General features: G+C 39.2%; 1 protein-coding gene across 3 annotated transcripts; it reads left to right on the top strand.

Moving 5' to 3' along the window:
• The first annotated feature begins 386 nt into the window (after nt 1-386).
• Nucleotides 387-19,193, top strand: SLC35G1 (solute carrier family 35 member G1). Of its 3 annotated transcripts, none has more exons than XM_016164267.2 (3): nt 387-645; nt 4,470-4,650; nt 6,694-9,974. In XM_016164267.2, exons 1-3 carry the CDS (start codon nt 468-470, stop codon nt 7,430-7,432), a joined length of 1,098 nt encoding a protein of 365 aa, XP_016019753.1. In that variant the 5' UTR covers nt 387-467; the 3' UTR covers nt 7,433-9,974. The 3 variants fall into 3 exon arrangements, 2 of the variants coding, with proteins under 2 accessions (XP_016019753.1, XP_036078788.1); XM_036222895.1 differs by having other exon boundaries at nt 4,473-4,650; XR_004951402.1 differs by lacking the exons at nt 4,470-4,650; nt 6,694-9,974 and adding exons at nt 16,815-16,914; nt 17,874-19,193 and having other exon boundaries at nt 511-645.
• The last annotated feature ends 189 nt before the right edge of the window (nt 19,194-19,382 follow it).

The following is a 19,382-nucleotide window of genomic DNA, read 5'->3' on the forward strand; positions in this document are numbered from 1 at the left end:
CCCAGAAGTGCTGAATACAGTGTCACATCAATAAATAAAAGTATACCCGCCTAACCTCCTGAAGGTCTGTTTCAAGAGAATGCCACAAGACCTCTCTCTTTGCAATGAAAGAAAGAGGTCCAGTATGCCTTGGAGAAGATGACTACAAACCGCTGGTCAGTCTAGCAGGACCGCAGCAGAGGGGTGGATGCCTTCGAGCCACTTGTGGCCACCGCAACCTGACAAGAGAGGCGTCAGGCCCCTGGCTGCGCGGAGGCTCGGGGAGCTGAAGGTAAGAGGGCAACGGAGGACGAGCCCCATCCCTGGGAGTGGGCGGGCGTGGGGGGGGGCGGGGGAGCGGGGGGCCAAGAGGCCCGTGCGCGCATGCGCGCCGCGGTCGCCGCCGGCGGCCGGAAGAGCCTGGCAGCAGAGCCGCCGCTGCCGGCGCCAGACGCCGCGACGGCCGCGTGGAAATCGCCGGCTCCGCGATGTGGCCCTTGGAGAGCCCCGGGTCCGCGGAGCTTCAGGAGCCCGGGCTGCCGCTAACAGACGACACGCCCCCCGGCGCGAGCGAGGAGCCGGCGGCCGCGGAGACAGCGGAAACTCCCGACCCCGGGTGGTGCTGGCCGTGCCGCTCCTCGCCGTGCGGCTCTCGCGTGCAGCCGGGTGAGTGCGGGGTGCAGACCCGGGCGCGGGTTTCGCCCTTGGGGGGAAGGTGGGCGGGTGCCAGCGCGGGGAGCCCGGCAGCTGCAGGCCGGGGGAACACTGAGGATCGCGCCCTCCATCCGCACTCTGCCCAAGCTCAAGAAATCACTGAATCTGTCACCTGGGGGGGCAGTAAAACAGAAGTCTCCTGTACCCGCGCCGGCGCAAAGTCCAGAGAAAGTTTCTGATTGTGTTTAGAACCTTTTTGGGATTCTTAAACTGTTTCTATAATAAAGTGTTGCGGGCAAGACTGTGGAGTCAGATTGCAGTTCGGCGCGCCCGACTTGAGGTTGGAGGTTGTAGGGGTCACGGAGAAAGGCCATCGCTCAGCCGACCGTGGTTGGGAGGAAGCTAACCATGAAAGCTGGTATCGGTGGTAAACGTGTTCCCCGAAGAGGAAGTTTAAAAACATAGAGTCCAAAAAAAAAAAAAAAAAAAAAATGTTTGTCCCAAATGTTAGAATCTTGGAAAGGCAGAGTTGAGTGTGGGACCACTGGTTCTTGAACTTTTTTGGGTTCAGAGGACTTTTTAGCAACGGATGCAAAAGAAGGCAGAGACACACAGTCTTACATCCATGGTTAAGAGGTTCAAGGACCCTGTGTGAAAAACCCTTGATTTTGTTCAACCCATTCTTTTGACAGATGAGGAAAGTGAGGCCCAGGAAGGTGAAAGCTTTAGGTTTTTTTGTTTGTTTTGTTTTTCCGAAGATCTGTGGTGGGAGTGGGTGAGACAGGGCACAGGTCCGGGCAGCACCAGGTTTCCAGAACCCAGCCGAGGACCCTTTGTACTAGCTACAAGCACGGTTATCTTTAAACTTGGAGCAGCTTCTGGAAGAAGAGAGAAATAGGCAAATGTCCTTTCAAGACAAGATTACAGTCTGCACAGCCTCATCCTCTGGGTCGCCTACCTTAAGAATGATGGTATTTCTATGCCTCTAACCCCACCTCACCCTCTTTCCTCCCTGTATGCACTTTCCCCAGGAAGATAATTCTTGCTCCATTTTTATCTAAATGCTAACAGAACAATCAGACTTCTAATCACTTATGCATGGGCCAGAGCCTCTAGAGCAGGGGTTACCCCAAGCTGAGTTGACCAGATGTGACCAGCCTTTGAAAAGGTCAGTTTCTCACCTTATCACCCTGAATGTCGTTCTGATGAAATGTTGAGTCAGTCGTTGCAAACTCTTAAAAGTTCCCCCCTTGTGAGTTGAAGAGGAGTACTGCTTATTCAGGCAGCATGTGGCAAAATGACAAACCCATGTAAGGGATTGCACATAAGAATCTTGTGGGGTGTTTTAGCTTCAAAGATTGAAGTTGTCAACAATAAGACTTAATAATAGTTTTTATAAGGTGACCAGATAATATTCTGAAAACAGGATTGCCATAGAAACCCTTAAACCATACTGTTGTCACTGAACTTTGTGATAGTATCATTTTAACCTCTTGATCCAACTGACTAGTTCAACAAAGCTCATTTTCAAGTTCAGGTTGAAATGTACCCATTTTTCTTAGATTTTTGGATAACCTTCACAGACAACATACAGCTATCCTAAGACATCTGTTTGTTTTCTTGAGGGACAGTGTGAATCTCAGACTGAAGCAAGAAGAGGTTGTTTTAGGTCTATGCCTCATATTCCGCTGGAAGGAGTGAGCTTTATAGCAGTGGTTCTCACACCAGTGGAGCTTTCTGTGGTTACAGAGATCCTGTTTCAGTGGGTCTGGGGTAGGGCTTGAGAACTGAAGTTTAAAAAGTGACTAGTTTATTCTAATCCCCAGCCAGGATGGTGAACCACCACCAGTTTAAAGCAGAGGTTAGATAAACTGAGCAACTTTTCTGTTTTCAGGAAATTGTACTATGACTGCTTACTAAATTTGAATAATTTATAATACCAAATGACTAGATATGCTTGTAGTGGGATATGAACATGGAAGCACATTACATAAGCATTATGCTACTCTCTTGCTCATCTCCATTGATGGAACCAAAATTATTATTCAGTAAGAGATTGAGGTTTGCCTGTGTAGAGCTAGTTCTCACCCTCATTAACAAATAATCAAGTTCAGTTAGGCCTTGTAACAACTGTCCTATCCCAGTCAGGAAGCATAGGCTTTATAGATAAGAAACTATTGAGTGTATGTGTTTTAAGAAAAAGATAATCAGTGCCACGAGTGTGAAATTAAGTTTTCAAAGAGTTAAAATATCATGTTAAGTTAAAATATTCCTGGAGAAAAATTAAGAAGTTTAGGTTGGAGAAGATCCTCAAATAATAGACCAGGGAGATGTTTTCTGTCCTTGATCTCCCTGTTCTGTCTGAGGGTGTAGGTTCTATGTATGAGTTGGGTTTCTTTTAAGAAAAACTATTTCATTTGGACCTGAATTCTGAAATTTCAGAAGCTGAATTCTAAAGCTGACCACAGCCAAGATGTGTGTTCAGTGGTGCTTAACTTTGAAGTCTTCTAAAGCTTCCTTCTCATGGGCTGAGTGGGTATGTGCAGTTTGTTTCTGCAATATCTGACCACATAATTACAGAATAGAACATGGAGGAATCTGGCGCTTACAATTTATAACCTGTAATATAACAACTGCTAGATCTAAATCATTTTCTCCAGCTGTGTACCTAGAACAGGAAGAGGTGGAGGCCTCTGACCAGAATGGTATTTTTTACTACAAAGGTCAGGCTGTAGAAGGCCACTGGAAAGACTGTGCATCATACTTTGGTCCCAATTAGCAGTGTCGCTTGTAGGCAAAGGTATTTAGCTAATATCAGGAAGTTGAAATATATTACCTGGTGTTTGCATTTATAAGGGCAGGATATTTAAAAACACATGATTATGCAATACTGTTTTACAGTAGAATAACACATTATAAATTCCTAGATGGGAATAATCCTGATTTTACTACAAATTGCATGTGCCCACACATCCTTCAGCTCTGCTGTGTTCTTAGCTGATGAGGGCCAGTAGTGTTTCCTTCTTATGTTCTCCTTTTTTGTGTTAGTTAAAAAAAAAGAGTATATTCCTCAATGTGTGGCTTTTTAGGGAGTTCTGTGCTAATCATGCTCCATTTTGCTCTTCTTTGTATGCGAGGAGGTGAGACTGAAAGCAGGTTCTATTCTTGTCTTAGGCAACTAAGACAGAGGAAGTACCTAAACAAAAGTTTAAGGCACATACGGACTGTCATTAATAGGCTGAATACTTGACGGCCTGGAGAAAGCACAAGTTTCCTGATTCAGATCAAGCCAGGAGTTTGGTATTAGATGGCAATTCTATTTTTAAAATGTTTTTAAAATGTACTTCAGGGTTAGCATGATAACCAACATGTAGCCATGGAACACAGTTATGAACTGCTTTCCAGAACAGAGCACTTTCTTCATAAAGCACAGTTCACCAGTGAGATGATATAAAATATCATTTGGAAGCATTTTTCTCTAGCCATCTTGACAGGCATTTCCTAAAGATTTCTCTCACTGTCTTGGCAAGCATTTTACTTTACTTCTTTTTGACTTAAAGGTGAGGAATGATTCTTCAGTGAGCTGAAAGAATTTTAATTTTTAGGATGAAACTGCATTTAAAAAAAAAATAGGTTTAAATTGTTTCTTTCATCTATGGTTTTTCATTCTTGGGGAAAATGTTTCCGGGCCAGAAAATGGAGATGCTTAGAAGGTAATATTTGTCACCTGTGAGCCATTAACACTGCTCCCCCCCCCCCATTTTTTCAATTTCTAAGTGAAAATGATAAAACATACACTTGGAAACAAGGACTAACCAGAATTTAATCTTTTTCAGAAGCCAAGAAGAAAGCACCCTGTCCTGGACTGGGCTTGTTTTACACATTATTGTCTGCCTTCCTTTTCTCAGTGGGCTCTTTATTTGTTAAAAAAGTGCAAGATATCCATGCTGTAGAAATTAGTGCATTCCGATGTATGGTCCAGTTGCTAGTCATTATCCCTTGCTTAATATACAGAAAGTAAGTATTTCTTAAGTAGACTATATTAATAAATGTTTAAATCTTTTGACCTGCTCAAATAATTTACTCTGTAGTATCTCCTTTATCCCTCTCATAGATTTTACCAGTTCCTACACCTCTTGGCTCTGATTAGTGAAAAGTCACAAGCATCCACCCAAAGAGGATGCTCATGAGCACAAACCACGTGCCCGACAAAGAGGGAGAAAGAGATTCAGTTATTCTCCACCCTTCATTTTGAGAACAAGTTTTCCTTGTATAATTCATTGTGTAAATGGGAGCATTTTGTGCAACCCTCCTTCTTTGTTTTGGCATAACTAGTATTTGGAAGGAAAAAGTAAACAAGAGGAACTGGTAGTGTCTCCTAGTGTCAAAGGTTTCATTAAGTAGAACAGGTCGCTCTGTTACCAAGGCAGACAGAAGGCTACAGTAATAATATTTAGGTCTTCCCCGTAGGGTTCTTTGGGAAAGGGAAAAGGTAATCTGGAGAAGGGACTTTTTACCTACTTTCATGTTCAGTGTCCTCATCTGTAAACCAGAGGAAATTATGTTCTTTGTTCTCTACCCTGCCTTAGTGTTGCAAGGATCAAATGAAATGTATTATAGATCAGAACGCTTTGTATAGAACGTAACAGTATATGAAAACTATCTGCTCCCCATCCTTCCTTATCTCTCCCCACCCAGTCTCTCTTTTCCTTCCATATGGAACTCCCACATGCCCTCCTCAGGTTAAAATTGTGCTTCCCCCACACCATTACAATTTCTACACACACAACCCTGGGAGAAGAGACCATTTGGGCTCCTGACGGCTGCCTGGTATCTCCTTTCTTTGGGCAAAGACGCTTAAACCCCAAATTAAAAGTTTCAGTCACTTGCCACCAAAGTATCCATAACACAGTGCAGATTCACTTAGACTAGTTTCACTCTTTATCCTGAGGATGCGGTGAAAAAGGTGAAACTCTCCTAAGATTAATATTGTCAGAAATTCCTATGTAAGTGTGGACAAGACACAATATTATAGGAAATTATGCAAGACTTTCCAAGGATGGCAACAGACCACGGATGCTAATATAATCCTCTTCCCCATTTTGGAATAAAAATATTGACAGGGGAAGGCACTAGAGGAATTTTTGTAAATCCTTGGCACTAATCTGTTTTGACCCATTTTATATTTCGCTCTCAAGGAAGACTCTTTGTTTCTTAAAGTATGGATCAAAGATGACCACACTTTCATTTCTAACTCCGGGGACCCTGGGTCCCCATGTCAGGCCTAGATGCTGTCCTAAAGATGTCCAGCCTGGCACAGATCAGTGAGCTGCACCTAGCCAAAAACTTACATAATACTCTGCCTAGTAAATATTTAATTAAAAAAACTTTGAGTAACAGTTATTATACTTATCCGAATTCTACAGCTTCTTTTTCAGTGTGTTTTAACTCTTTTCTAAATGAGAACAGTGAAAAGTTGTCTCATTCAATGGCTAAAACAAATTTTATCATTGCCTCAGCTTTTATAGAAAGATTTATAAGATTGGGAATGTACACTATCCAGGACCAAGTTTTTTTTTTTATATGGGGCACCTAAATCTTGAAATTTTATTTATTATAAAAACAATACATTTTCTTGTATATTTTGTAGAAAATTTGGGAAAAATAAATTTAAAGAAGGAAAATTACCTACAACTAGAATAAGATATAACCACAATGAGTATTTTAGTATATTTTCCTTTTTGTCTTTTTTGCTCGCATATATAAAATTATAAAAAGCATATATATAAAATCTATATTTACTGAATTATAATTATACTATTTCTGTAATCCTCTTGTATTTTTTTTTTTGCTTATACTATGAAGACTTTAATATCAGCCAAACTTAGAAAACATTTTTAAAAGATGTATAGTGGTTTTAATTATTATATTATAAAATAGAATTAATTTGCTATTACCTTATTTTTTGATAGTTAGGACTTTAAAATGATATTTAAAAATTCTAATTTAAAAACAAATACTTAGTTTGCTTAATATGCATTCCTTCATTTGAATTTACAGAACTGGGTTTATAGGCCCAAAAGGTCAACGAATCTTCCTCTTTCTCAGAGGAGTCCTCGGTTCTACCGCCATGATCCTTTTATACTACGCTTTCCAGACAACATCCCTCGCTGATGCCACAGTAATCTCGTTTAGCTGTCCAGTGTTTACATCTATATTTGCTTGGATATTTCTCAAGGAAAAATATAGCCTTTGGGATGCTCTCTTCACCTCATTCGCCATCATCGGAGTGATCCTAATTGTGAGACCGCCGTTTTTGTTCGGTTCCAACACTGCCGGGATGGTTGAAAACTATTCAGATCACCTGAAGGGCACCTTGGCATCTGTTGGACATGCCCTGTTTGCTGCCTTCACTTTAATTATCCTCAGAAAAATGGGGAAATCTGTGGAATACTTTTTAAGCATTTGGTATTATGTAGTCATCGGCCTCGTGGAATGCGTCATCGTCCTCTTTATACTAGGAGAATGGCGTCTGCCATACTGTGGGTTGGACAGGCTCTTTCTCATCCTAATCGGGCTATTCGGTCTGGGGGGTCAGGTGTTTCTCACCAAAGCCCTTCAAATAGAAAAGGCAGGGCCAGTATCAATAATGAAGACTATGGATGTGGTTTTTGCTTTTATCCTTCAGATCGTTTTCCTTAATAATGTACCAACATGGTGGACAGTGGGTGGCGCGCTCTGCGTAGTAGCCAGTAGTACTGGAGCAGCCATTCGTAAATGGTGCCAGAGTTCCAAATGAAGCATCACTGTCGAAATGTGTATATATTTTTTTTCAAGTACACTGCCACCCGGTTCAGACACACCATGCATTCACACACCCGGAAAATCTGCATTTACTTTACTGATTATATTTAATAAATTTCATAACTAAAGTACTATTTTTGAATATGGTTATGTCTTTAATTAGTGAAGCATAGCCAGTCTCTTTGGTATAGCAATTATTATTTTTTTTTTATTTTGGTTGATTTTTTTGTTGGGTGGCATTTGTAAGAGGACAGCTCATTAGTTGAAGAAACACTACCAAAAAAGTTTATGACTCTAGTATAAATATATGTAATTTTTCAAAGTGTACTTTTGGTACTGACGGAATATTGGTAGGGAGGAAATTTTAGATGCTCTTAGAGCAGTGGAGAGGCTAAGAAACTAACTGATAATAATGCTGCTACGATTAGTATTATATTGAAAATTTATTCGAAATGTAATTCCACTTTGGAGGCCAAAGCTGAAACTTAGAATAGGTGCCTTCTTAATGGTGTTAATAATACAAATGGATTAGCCTTATTTTAAAGGCTTTTATAAATGATTATCATTCTTTCAACCCATATTTGTGCCTTTTTTTATTTTAATACCAGAATTTTTATATGTCAACTTTTTAAAAAGTCTTTAAATCACCGAATTTGACTAATAGTTTTCTCTTTCATTGGCATTGGCAATTGCAACTATCACTCTATAACTTTAAATGTCCTCTGGTTTAGTTTTTGTTTTTCTTAACTACTAGATTTTTTAAAACTTTCTAAGATTTCAGGCCTTTAAATTGCAAGAGAAAAGTCTTGGTATGTCCAATGTGCACATTTCCATTCTTAAGAGTTTTCCCCTTACTAGAAATGTGATTTTCTAGATATTCCTTTTGAATCTATAGTGTAATGCCAAATAAAATTTTCTCAGGATTTTATTAGGTAGAACCATATGTAATTGCCGAGATTTTACCTTTTTAACTTATAAAAATCATAATTTCTTATGGTTCACCCTGATAGATACCTCCCAGACCCTCCAAACCAAATACCGAGAGGACTTTGGAATATATATTTGTAAAACAACTTTTTAAAGTACAGTAATCCTATTAAACTTATTTTTATAGTCTTTTTTTTCCTTATGGAATTATATGTAATAATGTTTCATGTTATATTTTTAATGTAAAGACGTGAATTCCAATGGTTGGTTGATTTTTGTAGTTTTCTGGAATAGAAGAAAAAAATCACTGTTAAATTCTAGTACATCAGTATATGGTATTCAATGTCAGTGCTGTATCTTGATATAAACATCGTGAATTCAAACAGCAGATTTTATATCTGGAACTTCATCAGGCCAATACTCTGCAGTTAAAGAGAGAATTGAATATTTAGGAACACTTGGGAGGTTAATCAGAAAGTGGGGAGTACATGCAAATGACTCTTTGTCACAATGAACCCTTTGTTGGTGAGGCTATAATGGTCTCCAACTCTTACTTTGTCAGACCTAGCATCTATTATTATCTTAAGTCTGCAAATTTAAAAAATTATAGGCTCTTCCCCACCCTTTCATCACAGTTCTTCCCAAGTAAGAAGGAACTCGACCTCTGAGGTTATGCCTTAGTGAGAAAGGATCTTCTCTAGTAGTTCCAAGAGGGAATTTTTGGCTTACTGGTCTTCTCAAATGCTTCCCACTTGGCAAATCCTAAATGAAGTCTATTTAGGGAATTTACACAATCATAACTTTGGCTTAATCCACAATATTGGAGTTTAGAATTGCAAAAGAATCATTTTGCAATTAGATCATTATAGAGTCAGCATTTTGGAGCTCAAGAGTTAGAAATCTTCATATAGGAGCCACACTACATAAATAAGGGTGCTGGGGAGGGGATCTGCCCAAGATGGGTTTCTGTGGCCTTCTCCCCTCTCTTAGTTCCATGATAAAGTGTGGAAAGTAAACCACTACTTGACCTACCTGAGGCAAATTAACTCAGGGAACTCACTCCCAGTTCTTTACCTTGCACAAAAAAAGAATCTATGGGACCTTGAAAGTTAAATCCCTTTGGGTCTGTACACTAGTGACGTTTTATTTCAACAGTGCGGATTAAGTACTTGAATGTCACAATATATGACCAAGGTTGGAGAAAATATTTCTTTCAACTTTTACAGGGTGTGATTCTTAAACACTTTTATAATGTCCAAGGTATATACAAGGATATACATTATAACAATTGTGGATATGTATATTTTATAAAGATTTTAGTTTCTCTATCTTGAAAAAGAAAATATTTTCATATTGTTTTTGTTTTATAAGTACTAATAAAATTAATATGAAAGAAAGTTATATTTTAATTTTTATAATTATAGCAAATGTGCTAGCTAATATAACTTATTTCCTTTTTCATCCATGCGATTCAAAATTTATTTTATAAAGGAAATTGACCTCTAGCTTTTCAGCTGTGATGTAATCTCAAGTTTCAAACTATTTATCTGTTTCTCTGATACTGTCATAACAATTCTAATATCTCTACAATAAAGGTTTCAATCTTCTGTTCCAGTGAGGCCTTTATTGTTCTAGACTCCCAGAGCTTGAAGCAGCTTTGAACTCTATACTTCTTGTCCTCATAACTAATTTGTTATTAAGTCCTGGATTATCTGTTTTATTGTCTGTGGATTCATTCTTGGCCATTTCCACTCTTCACCAATTTAGTCCAAGACTTAGTACCTCACAGCTGAATTACCATAATCACATCTAATTGGGTTACTCATTTCTAGACTCTTCTACTCCAGCCTTGTCCCACTGCCATAATAATCTTAAAGCCCTGCTTTCATTGTTATTTTGGCTCTCATGAAACCACAGTGATGCCTCATCACACACCACATCACATCCAGATGATTTATCTGGCCCTTTTCTAACCTGATTTCCCATGTCCCTACACAAATTTGGTACTTGGATGAATCTTCCCACCAACACCCACATTTGCTAACAGATTCCTTTCTCTGTGTTTCTCCTGATTTTTTTGGTTTTCTCTTCTTTGCCCTCTAAGGCCTCAGCCTCCAATGGCTTAGCTTGAGCTTTTGTTTCTTCCACTATCTCTAGCTTCTCCCACCCACACTAGCCCACCTTGGAAGAGTGGATAGAGCACTAGATTAGGAGTCTGAAGGTCTGAGTGTGGTTTTATTCCCACTGGGCAAGTCACATAATGTCAATGAGCTTGTTTTCCTCATTTGCTTCATGTGTTAAATCGAGTAATATTACTTGCCCAACCCATGAGTGCCATAAAGACTTGCAGACCACAGAGGACAGAAACAGTAATGAACTGTTCTTTTTGAAATGATATCTACCCCCAGGCTCCTTACTCCTGAGTAGTCTTACCATGAACTGTAAGACCAGTCCTCTGGATTACAAACCTCATCTCGTTCCCTCCTGCTAGCACAGAATTCCACTGTTGGGCAGCTCTCATTTCCTGGCTGATCTGCCCATGCAGGGCTGTCAAAGGTCACCAGCCTTTTTATCTTACGCATAGGTGTTGCCGCCTTTCCAGTTCTGGCTTTAGCTCTGGTCTTCTGTATTACACATGGCTCTGGCTAGGGGCACGAGCCTGATTCCTGTGTGTTTCTCATGCACTAGCCTCTATATCCAACATAGCTCTTCTAACCTCTTACCTGTTCATCCAATAAACATAGTCTCTCGAAGGTGATCTAGTGGGAAGAGAGCCAGATGTCCTAGATAACATGCTGGCCTCTGATCTAGGTATATGGAGTCATGGTCAGTACTGGGCATTAGAAATTGGTTATTCTAAGCTGAGCTTGTGAAACCTAGGCACCCCCCACCCACGCCCCGCTAAGCACACTGTAATATGGCCCTTTGGGTCATTACATCAAATCTAATACAGCTGCCATATCCACTTGGACTTCTGTAAGATACCTATCAGGGATTCTGTGATTGCAAAGAAAGACCCATCCTAGTTTTAGCCTATTTAAACACTAAGTTTGGAGCTGGACTTGGAATATCAGTTCACAGAAAGCCCATGAACTTTGGCATTCCCCGTCATCTGGAAATAGGAGATGGGGCTCTACAACAGTAAGGTAAAGAGCAGACATATCTCATATCAAGACAGGGGAGGAAGTGTTGTAGCACAGAAGTCCACTTCACAGGAAAATGTTCCATTGGGTTCCTCAAGGTACCATACCAGCTATCATCTATTACGCCAGATTTGCAACAATATAAAACAATATTATTCTCACTTTTAAGTAATTATTTTTCATAAGAATGTTGTTTGTTAACAAAATGGAATCACTTTTAATAAACAATTTTTTTCAGTTTTGCTTTCAAATATGGTAAATATCTATCTGTATAGACATAGATAGATATAGCCCACATAAACAGAAGTTATTTGGTGTTCTCAGTGATGCTTAAGAAAATAAAGGAGTAGAAACGAAAAAGTTCTAGGACTGCAGATTTAATAGAGGAATTTGAAACCTTAAAAAGAACACATATTAAATCCATCATGAAATCTACTGACTTCATGAGTTTATGACAATCTGAAATGCGACTAAATAACTAAATTGGAGGCATCTTTAATTGTGCGTTCCATTTTAGAATTGAAAAGTTAAGCAACTATATGAGATATGAGATATCCAAGAGAAAAGGAACAAGCAATCCACTTGGCCCATGGTCACAGTTAGATCAAATTGTCTCTATTACTTCCTTTATAAGTGCTTCGGTTCCTTTGTGTGTGTTTTCAGAAGGGTCTGATGCTCTGTAATCACCTTTTTAGATGAGTATGTGTGTTAGTACAACTTTTCTGAGGAGTTATTTGGCAACATCTATCAATTTACAAATGCACATACTTTTTTACCCAGAAATTACAAAATGACATGTACAAGATTATACTTTACAGCATACTTATAATAGCAAAAAATTAGAACTAGCCTGAATGTTCCTTAATAGGGTGCTGGTTAAATAAGTAATGGTACATACATAAAATAAAATTAAAAACAAATTAAGGAAAACTAACAAAATGCCAACTGTAATTGAAAAATTTAAAAATTAATAAAAACTAAAATAAGAGCAAGAGCTTTCCATGTATGAGTATGAAATAATCTTCAAGATTGTTTAGTGATAAAAGCAAGATTCAGAGAATAATATAGTACATTCTGTGATCATTTGTATAAAAAGGTGATAAACAATATTCTAGGAAGATACAGAGGAAACTTGACATTGGTCACCTGTAGGGAGGGAGAAGAATTTGGCAGCTGAAGAAGATTTCACTGAATCCTTTTTTATACCTTTTGAATTTTGAACCACGTGGATATATAACCTAGTCAAAAAATAAAATAAAAAAACAGTGGAACCAAAATGAGATCACTTAATAGAAAGGAAAGGATAAAAGAAAGGAGGAGTAAAAGAGAGAGGGAGAGAGAAATGCATACACGTATGTGTACGAATACACAGAGAAACGTTTGCTGCTTTAATCCGAACTATCTCCCTGGTTCACTGGCTATCTTCTTTTTGCTTTCTTCCCCTTGTTCTCCTCATCCAGTCTACAAATTAGACTTAAATTTCCACATGCTCCAACTTTGAAGAAAATACAAAAGGGAAAACTGAATTTCAGTTTTAAGTAGAAATATATCCTCCAAGATCACAGAAATCATTGTCCAGCCCTGAGCCAGTATCTGCCTTTGCACAGCACCAAAACCACTTTTTCTTGGAAAGGAAAGTATCATTTATTTAATATGTCCCATTCAGGCCAGGAGCTTCTTAATCGTTGTCTTTTTCAATCCTTGCCAACCCTAGGAGACTAGTCAATTGGAAAGGTGAAAGTCAAAGAGGTCAAATAGGATCACCTACCTGGCAAATTCCAGTGCCCTCACTAGTAAATGATGAAGCTAAACCACTGCCCTTGATCTACCTGGCCCCAAAGACCCTGACCTTTCCAAAACTCACATCGCCACCTTAGCTGGGATAGAATGTAGGACAGGGAGTCACTCTGTCACAGGTGACAGAATTGTTTCTTGACTTTGGGATTTGGAAGTATGTATGCCCTCCTCTTATCTCCTTCCCCCTCATGTAGGAAAGCTGGATGTGAAAGAATAGAAGGTGATTACAGTACTGCAGTATGCATGGGCTACAGCAGGATACCACCGAGAACCTTGAAATGAGATAGGCTCCTGAGGTCTCAAACCAGGGATGAATGGAATTATGCAATGATGCCTCGATATTCAAAGTTAAATTCTGGGCTAGCCACTTTCAGCCATAACTTCCCTAGAGGTACTAATAACATTTCTGAAGGTATAATGTACCAATCAGAAGAAGGGTTGGCCAGCCCCAGAAACAGGAAAATAGAGTGGCTGTGACAGGTATGTTCCCATTGTAGAGATGGGTGCACCACGATGATGAGTTCCTGGCTTTTCGTTAATAGCTGAGAAGGGTCTGGAGGAATAGCAATAATCATAGCAACAATAACCACTTCCCTTTATTGTGTCCTTCATGTGTCAGCTACTGTCCTAACAGCTTTTTATGCTCTGGGTCATTGAGTCTTGCAACTCTGTGAGGAAGAATCTTTATTGCCTTCATTTCATTGTTGAGGAAATTGAGGCTCAGAGAAGTTAAGTGTGTCCGAGGCCACATAGCTAATAAGTGGCAGAGCCTGGATCTTAAAAACTCTGGTGTGTCAAACTCTAAGCCTATGCTCTTGATGTGGCTGCTGTACTGCTCACCCTGAGCTGGAAGCTACCCCTCTCAAGCTCAAAACTTCTTTGAGGCTTCATGCTGTTTTTTAATTCATGCAATTTTTGGCATTCTAATTAATAACATCTGTGTTAAAGATATGTTATAATTATGTTATAATAATAACATCTGTTTTAGTGTAAAGATATTTTAAATTACCAATTCAGTTATTTAACATTGTACCTTCGAAATCTTTGGTACCATAGAAAGCTGTGCCAAGTTTATCCTGGGGTTTTCATACCCCCTAGTATCCTGCAGTGTAGTCCAAGGGGCTCTTGAACTTCATTTTAAGAAACATGACCCAAACAAGACTGACCATGATAATTATAAAATCAACACCCCTTATTCTTTGTATATCCATGTTATCAAGTATACACGTGATTATAATTTGGCTTCTCATATACTTTAAATGCAGAAGAAAATAGAATGAGCAAAAGATTGAGCACCTGGTTCCCTAAATGATTGTTTGTCATTGTATATTAATAAAGTTGGCAATGTTTTATATATCAGTCTCCATGTACTTGGTTCTTGTGATTCTTCTCAGGATGATATATTGTATTCCCAGCATCCTTCCTTCCCTTCTTGTAAAATTATACTCCTATATTTTAATTATATGAATTATACTATAACGAACAGCCTCAAAATCTCAGATGTAGCAATAAAGTTTTATTTCTTAAGTACATAATAGTCTGATGAAAGTTGTAAGCTTGCTATAGTCACTCTAAGTGGTGACTCAGGCTTCCAGGATCCTTCCATCCTATGATCCTGATTTCTTACACATATAGCCTCTAAGCTTGAAGCAGATTTTATATCCATACAGGCTTGGACATGGAACATCATTTCTACCTGCATCCCATTGACCTTAAGCTAACTGAAGAAAAAGGTAGGAAATAGGGTTTACCTATGTGTCCAGAAAGAGGAAAAGATAACAGAATTTCCTGAACACAAAGCATTGTCTTTGACACAACCCCTTCTCTTTGGAGAACCACCCAAACCTAATCCCTACAGTTACTGTGGAACTGGCAATACAGAATTCCACCCCCATGGCCTAAGGAGTGGGTGGACCCATGACCTGAACTAAACAAAGTCAAGTTTTTCTCTCTTGGTCATTTGAATGTTGAACAAAGTCACAAGAGCAGAAGACACATAGTTGAACTGTGTGACAGCAGTACTCAGTGAGGTGGGCCGTGGGTGATGGTTGCAGAACTCTTGTGTTGCGCTATGTCCTGTTCTCCTAACACCCAGTTGTCCAGTTCTTTTGTCAAACCTGTGAACTCACCACTATCATTCCAACTAATCCCTTATTCATGATTAAGTTTCTGTTACTTGCACCCAAAATACCTTAATAACCAATATTTACCATATATATGCTGACCAACCAGATTCTTATTTCCTAATGACAGCCCTGAACTGTAATAATTTCACCTCCCTTTGGGGATATAATGGGGTATCTGACCAATCTTTTCTAGGTGATACTTCCCTATCTCATACTTGCCCTCTTTCATCTTCTATAAACATGAAAAGAACAATTAACAACACAAAGCAGCAGTTTAAGACAAAATAAATGATAAAGACAACATGACATCATCTTTAGCAGTGATGTCATGTGGGCAATGGAATCATATCCAGGAGTGATCTCTAAAGCTCCCAGACAACAATTTTTCAACTTTTTCTATATTACAGATAAAAATCAAGATTCTACAATATTTCAGTCCAAGCTACATATGTGTCATTGACAGAATGTTTGCATCCCCCTAATATTCATAATTTGAAGCCCTAACCCCAATATAATGGTATTAGGAGGTGGCGCCTTTTGGAGGTAATTAGCTTTAGATGAGGTCATGAAATTAGTGTCCTTATAAGAAGGGAAAGAGACCAGGGCCCTCTCTCTCTCCATGTTAAAATACAGCAAAATGGTGGCCGTCTGCAAGTCAGGAAGAGGACCCTCACTACAAACCAATTCTGCCAGCACCTCGATATTGGACTTTGGAGCCTCCAGAACTATAAGAAATAGATACCCATTATTTCAGCCACCCAATCTATTGTATTGTGTAATAGCAGCCAGAGCTGACAAAGACAATATGTAGTTTTGAATTTTCTGGTGACCTTATTAATTAATGTACAAAGAAATAGGTGAAATTAATTTTATTAACATATTTTATTTAATCCAGTGTATGCAAAATATTATCATTTCAAAATGTAATTGATGTAAAAATTATTAGTAAAATTTTGTACTCTCATTTTGTCATGCTAAGCCTTCAAAGTCTGGTGTATATTTTATAGTTATAGCACATCTCACCTGAGACTAGACACATTTTAGGCGCTCAATGGCCACATGTAGCTAGTAGTTACCATGTTTGACAGCCCAATTCTATGAAGTGCGGGGAAGAAAAGGGGTTATAATAACTGCCACCATTTCTTGAGCCCTGCCGTGTGCCAGGACATCTCAAAGCTCCGTACACATTTTTCATATTTAATCATTGGAATAAGCTTATAAGACTGATGTTCTTTTCTCCATTTTAAAAATAAATAAGACTTGGAGAGTTTAAGACACTTGTGTAAGTCACATGACAAGCAAAGGACAAAGAACAGAGCAGGTCATACGTGAGTCTGTTTGACCCAAAGCACTTTCTAATTAATCTCATGCTTCCCGTTTACAGATATGAGAAGATAAATAACTCTGGACTTCGCCCCAAAGATTGTGAAGCAGGAAAGAGCCTAAATGAAGCTCAGAGGAGCAGCACTAAGACTGCCAGTAAGGTGTGCAACCAAATCTGCCGTTCCTTGTAAAGGCGAGGGTCACCTACCATGAGAATTGGAGAAGCAGAAACAAGGTGCTAATAAATTTCCCCAGCCAAAAAAATTCTAAGAGGAGCAATGGAGAGGGGATGAATAAGGTGAAAACAAAAGGAAAGATACACTAACCAGAAAGAGATAAGTGACTTTGAATATTTACAATCAGCAGAGTTGGTGACAAAAAAGTAATGATAACCTTAGCAGATATACATGCGTTTCAATAAACAAGTAGAAGTGGGTACCACAGGTCCCATCTATTAGGTTGCCCCTGGAGAGAGGAATCTGGAGCCAGGACAAAGGTTACCTATATTGACCATAGGGACAAAGGGAAGCAAGTCATAGGAAGAGCCAACGTTACACTGGAGGAAACAGGATTATGCAACCATCCAAGGGGTGTGTGAGATAACCTGTTCTGGTGGGTTTAACGCAGGCTACCAGGGCAGACACAGCTGCTTATATGGACTCAGTTAGGACTAACCCCCAAAGCTGAGTCCATATAAACAGACCTCCGTGAAATGAGAACACTATGCTTAATTTCTTAAATGCTCACATTCTACCTTTTCTGTATTTAGAGTTTAAATACCTTTTATTTATGAAATAATGGTTATAGTGAATAGCCATTGTTTAGATGGCTTTGTCTTTTTTATTTTTTAATGCTCTTACTTGGCAAATATAAAAGTCGACAACCTTGTGTTGGTCCTCCACTTTAATAATTTAAAAAATTCTTAGTAGTATATAAAATATAAAAACCTTTGCTTAAGATTCCATTCTTTCTCATATACACTGGATTTGCTTCTCTCTGGTATGATTTCAACTACTCCTCTACTAGCTCCATGCCCTCAGCACATAAATGTGCTCACATTTCCCCTAACTAAATCGCTTTAAATGAAACTTTCCTTAAACTCTCCTCTCTTTCTCTCTAGGTACACCGAGAGCCTGTTTCTTCTTTAACTACCATTCTATTTTCAACTCTCCTAACTGTTTTACTCCCAATTTTTTACACTGGAAATGGAACATTAAACAATTGTGCAATAGTTTCTCTACCAAAATAAAGGTTAACTAAAATCTATTATTCGATATTAAGGATTGTTTTTTCTTATGAATGAATCACTATTAAAACAATATTGTGAGAGGGCAGTTCAAGATGGAAGCTGAGAAAGATCCTGAACTCACATCTCCCCAGAAACATGGTAAATTTATAAGTATATATGAAATATTTTTCTCCAAAGAAGACCTGAAAACTGGATGAATAGCACTTTCAAAACAAAGGATAACGGGACCACGTCAAGATGGGTAACAGAGGCAGAAACATGGTCTCACTAAAAACTCTACCCCAGGTGTGGAACCCACAATCAGGAGGGATCTCAATAATACTGAACTTTTCCCTGGGGAATGTGGGGTTTGTGCTTCACATCAAGCACCTCAATCTTTGGGTCTCGTATCAGGGGGCTTACCCCTCAAAATGTCTGGCTTTGTATATCAATGGGGACTATATCCAGGAGGACCACAGAACTACAGAGAATGGGGGATTTGCTCCTAAAGACTTGTGCACAGTCTCACTCACCCTGGGACCCAGCACAAAAGTAGCAGTTTGAAAATGCTTACACCATAAGCGAAGATGGCACCGATGGGTGCCATTTTTGCAATCTCATTCTATCTTGCTAGTGCTGGCACTGGCAAGCGCCATTTTGGCACTCCCCGTCTACCCTGCTAGAGCCAGTGGGCATGCTTCACCCACCCCTACACCCCAGCCATGCCCAGCCAGGTAAATGCCCCGTCATCCAACCCATGCTGCAGCCATAGCCCCACCACAGCTTTGGCAGGCTCCAACAACCCAGAGGATACCCTTAGAGCACCAGGCTCTCCTTCTGAGGTGCAAAGGACATCTCCCATAAAAGGCCCTCAAGACTGGCAGAGATAGCTATCTCACCTGATTTTTATAGAGACAAATACAGAGAGTCAAGTAAAATGAGGAGGAAAAGGAACATGTTCTAAATGAAAGAATAAGACAAAACCTCATAAAAAGACCTTAGTGAAATGGTAATAAGTAATCCTTGATAAAGAGTTCGAAGTAATGTTCATAAAGATGTCACTGAACTTGGGAGGAGAATGGGTGAACACAGGGGGAATTTCAACAAAGAGATAAAGTATTAGAAAGTACCAAACAGAAGTCACAGAGCTGAAGAATACACTAACTAAACTGGAAAAAAAAAAAAAAAAAAACAAAGCAAAACAAAACAAAACTCTGTGACAGGGTTCAGCAGCTGACTGGATGAAACAAAAGAAAAAAATCGGCAAGCTGGAAGACAAAGCAATGGAGCTGACCCAGACAGAGCAGCAAAAAGAAAAACGAATTTTAAAAAGTGAAGATACCTTAAGGAACCTATGAGACAACATAAAGTAGAATAACACTTTGCGTTATAGGGTTCCCA

The sequence above is a fragment of the Rousettus aegyptiacus genome, unplaced genomic scaffold (assembly GCF_014176215.1).
Source record: "Rousettus aegyptiacus isolate mRouAeg1 unplaced genomic scaffold, mRouAeg1.p scaffold_m13_p_6, whole genome shotgun sequence".
Taxonomy (NCBI): Eukaryota; Metazoa; Chordata; class Mammalia; order Chiroptera; family Pteropodidae; genus Rousettus; species Rousettus aegyptiacus.

What these genes read in the sequence shown, in the direction of transcription:
- SLC35G1 (XM_016164267.2), top strand. Translation starts at nt 468, where the DNA reads ATGTGGCCCTTGGAGAGCCCCGGGTCCGCGGAGCTTCAGGAGCCCGGG. An exon ending in CGGCTCTCGCGTGCAGCCGG is followed by an intron (nt 646 to 4,469) that starts GTGAGTGCGGGG and finishes AATCTTTTTCAG; the next exon opens with AAGCCAAGAAGAAAGCACCC. An exon ending in CCTTGCTTAATATACAGAAA is followed by an intron (nt 4,651 to 6,693) that starts GTAAGTATTTCT and finishes TTGAATTTACAG; the next exon opens with AACTGGGTTTATAGGCCCAA.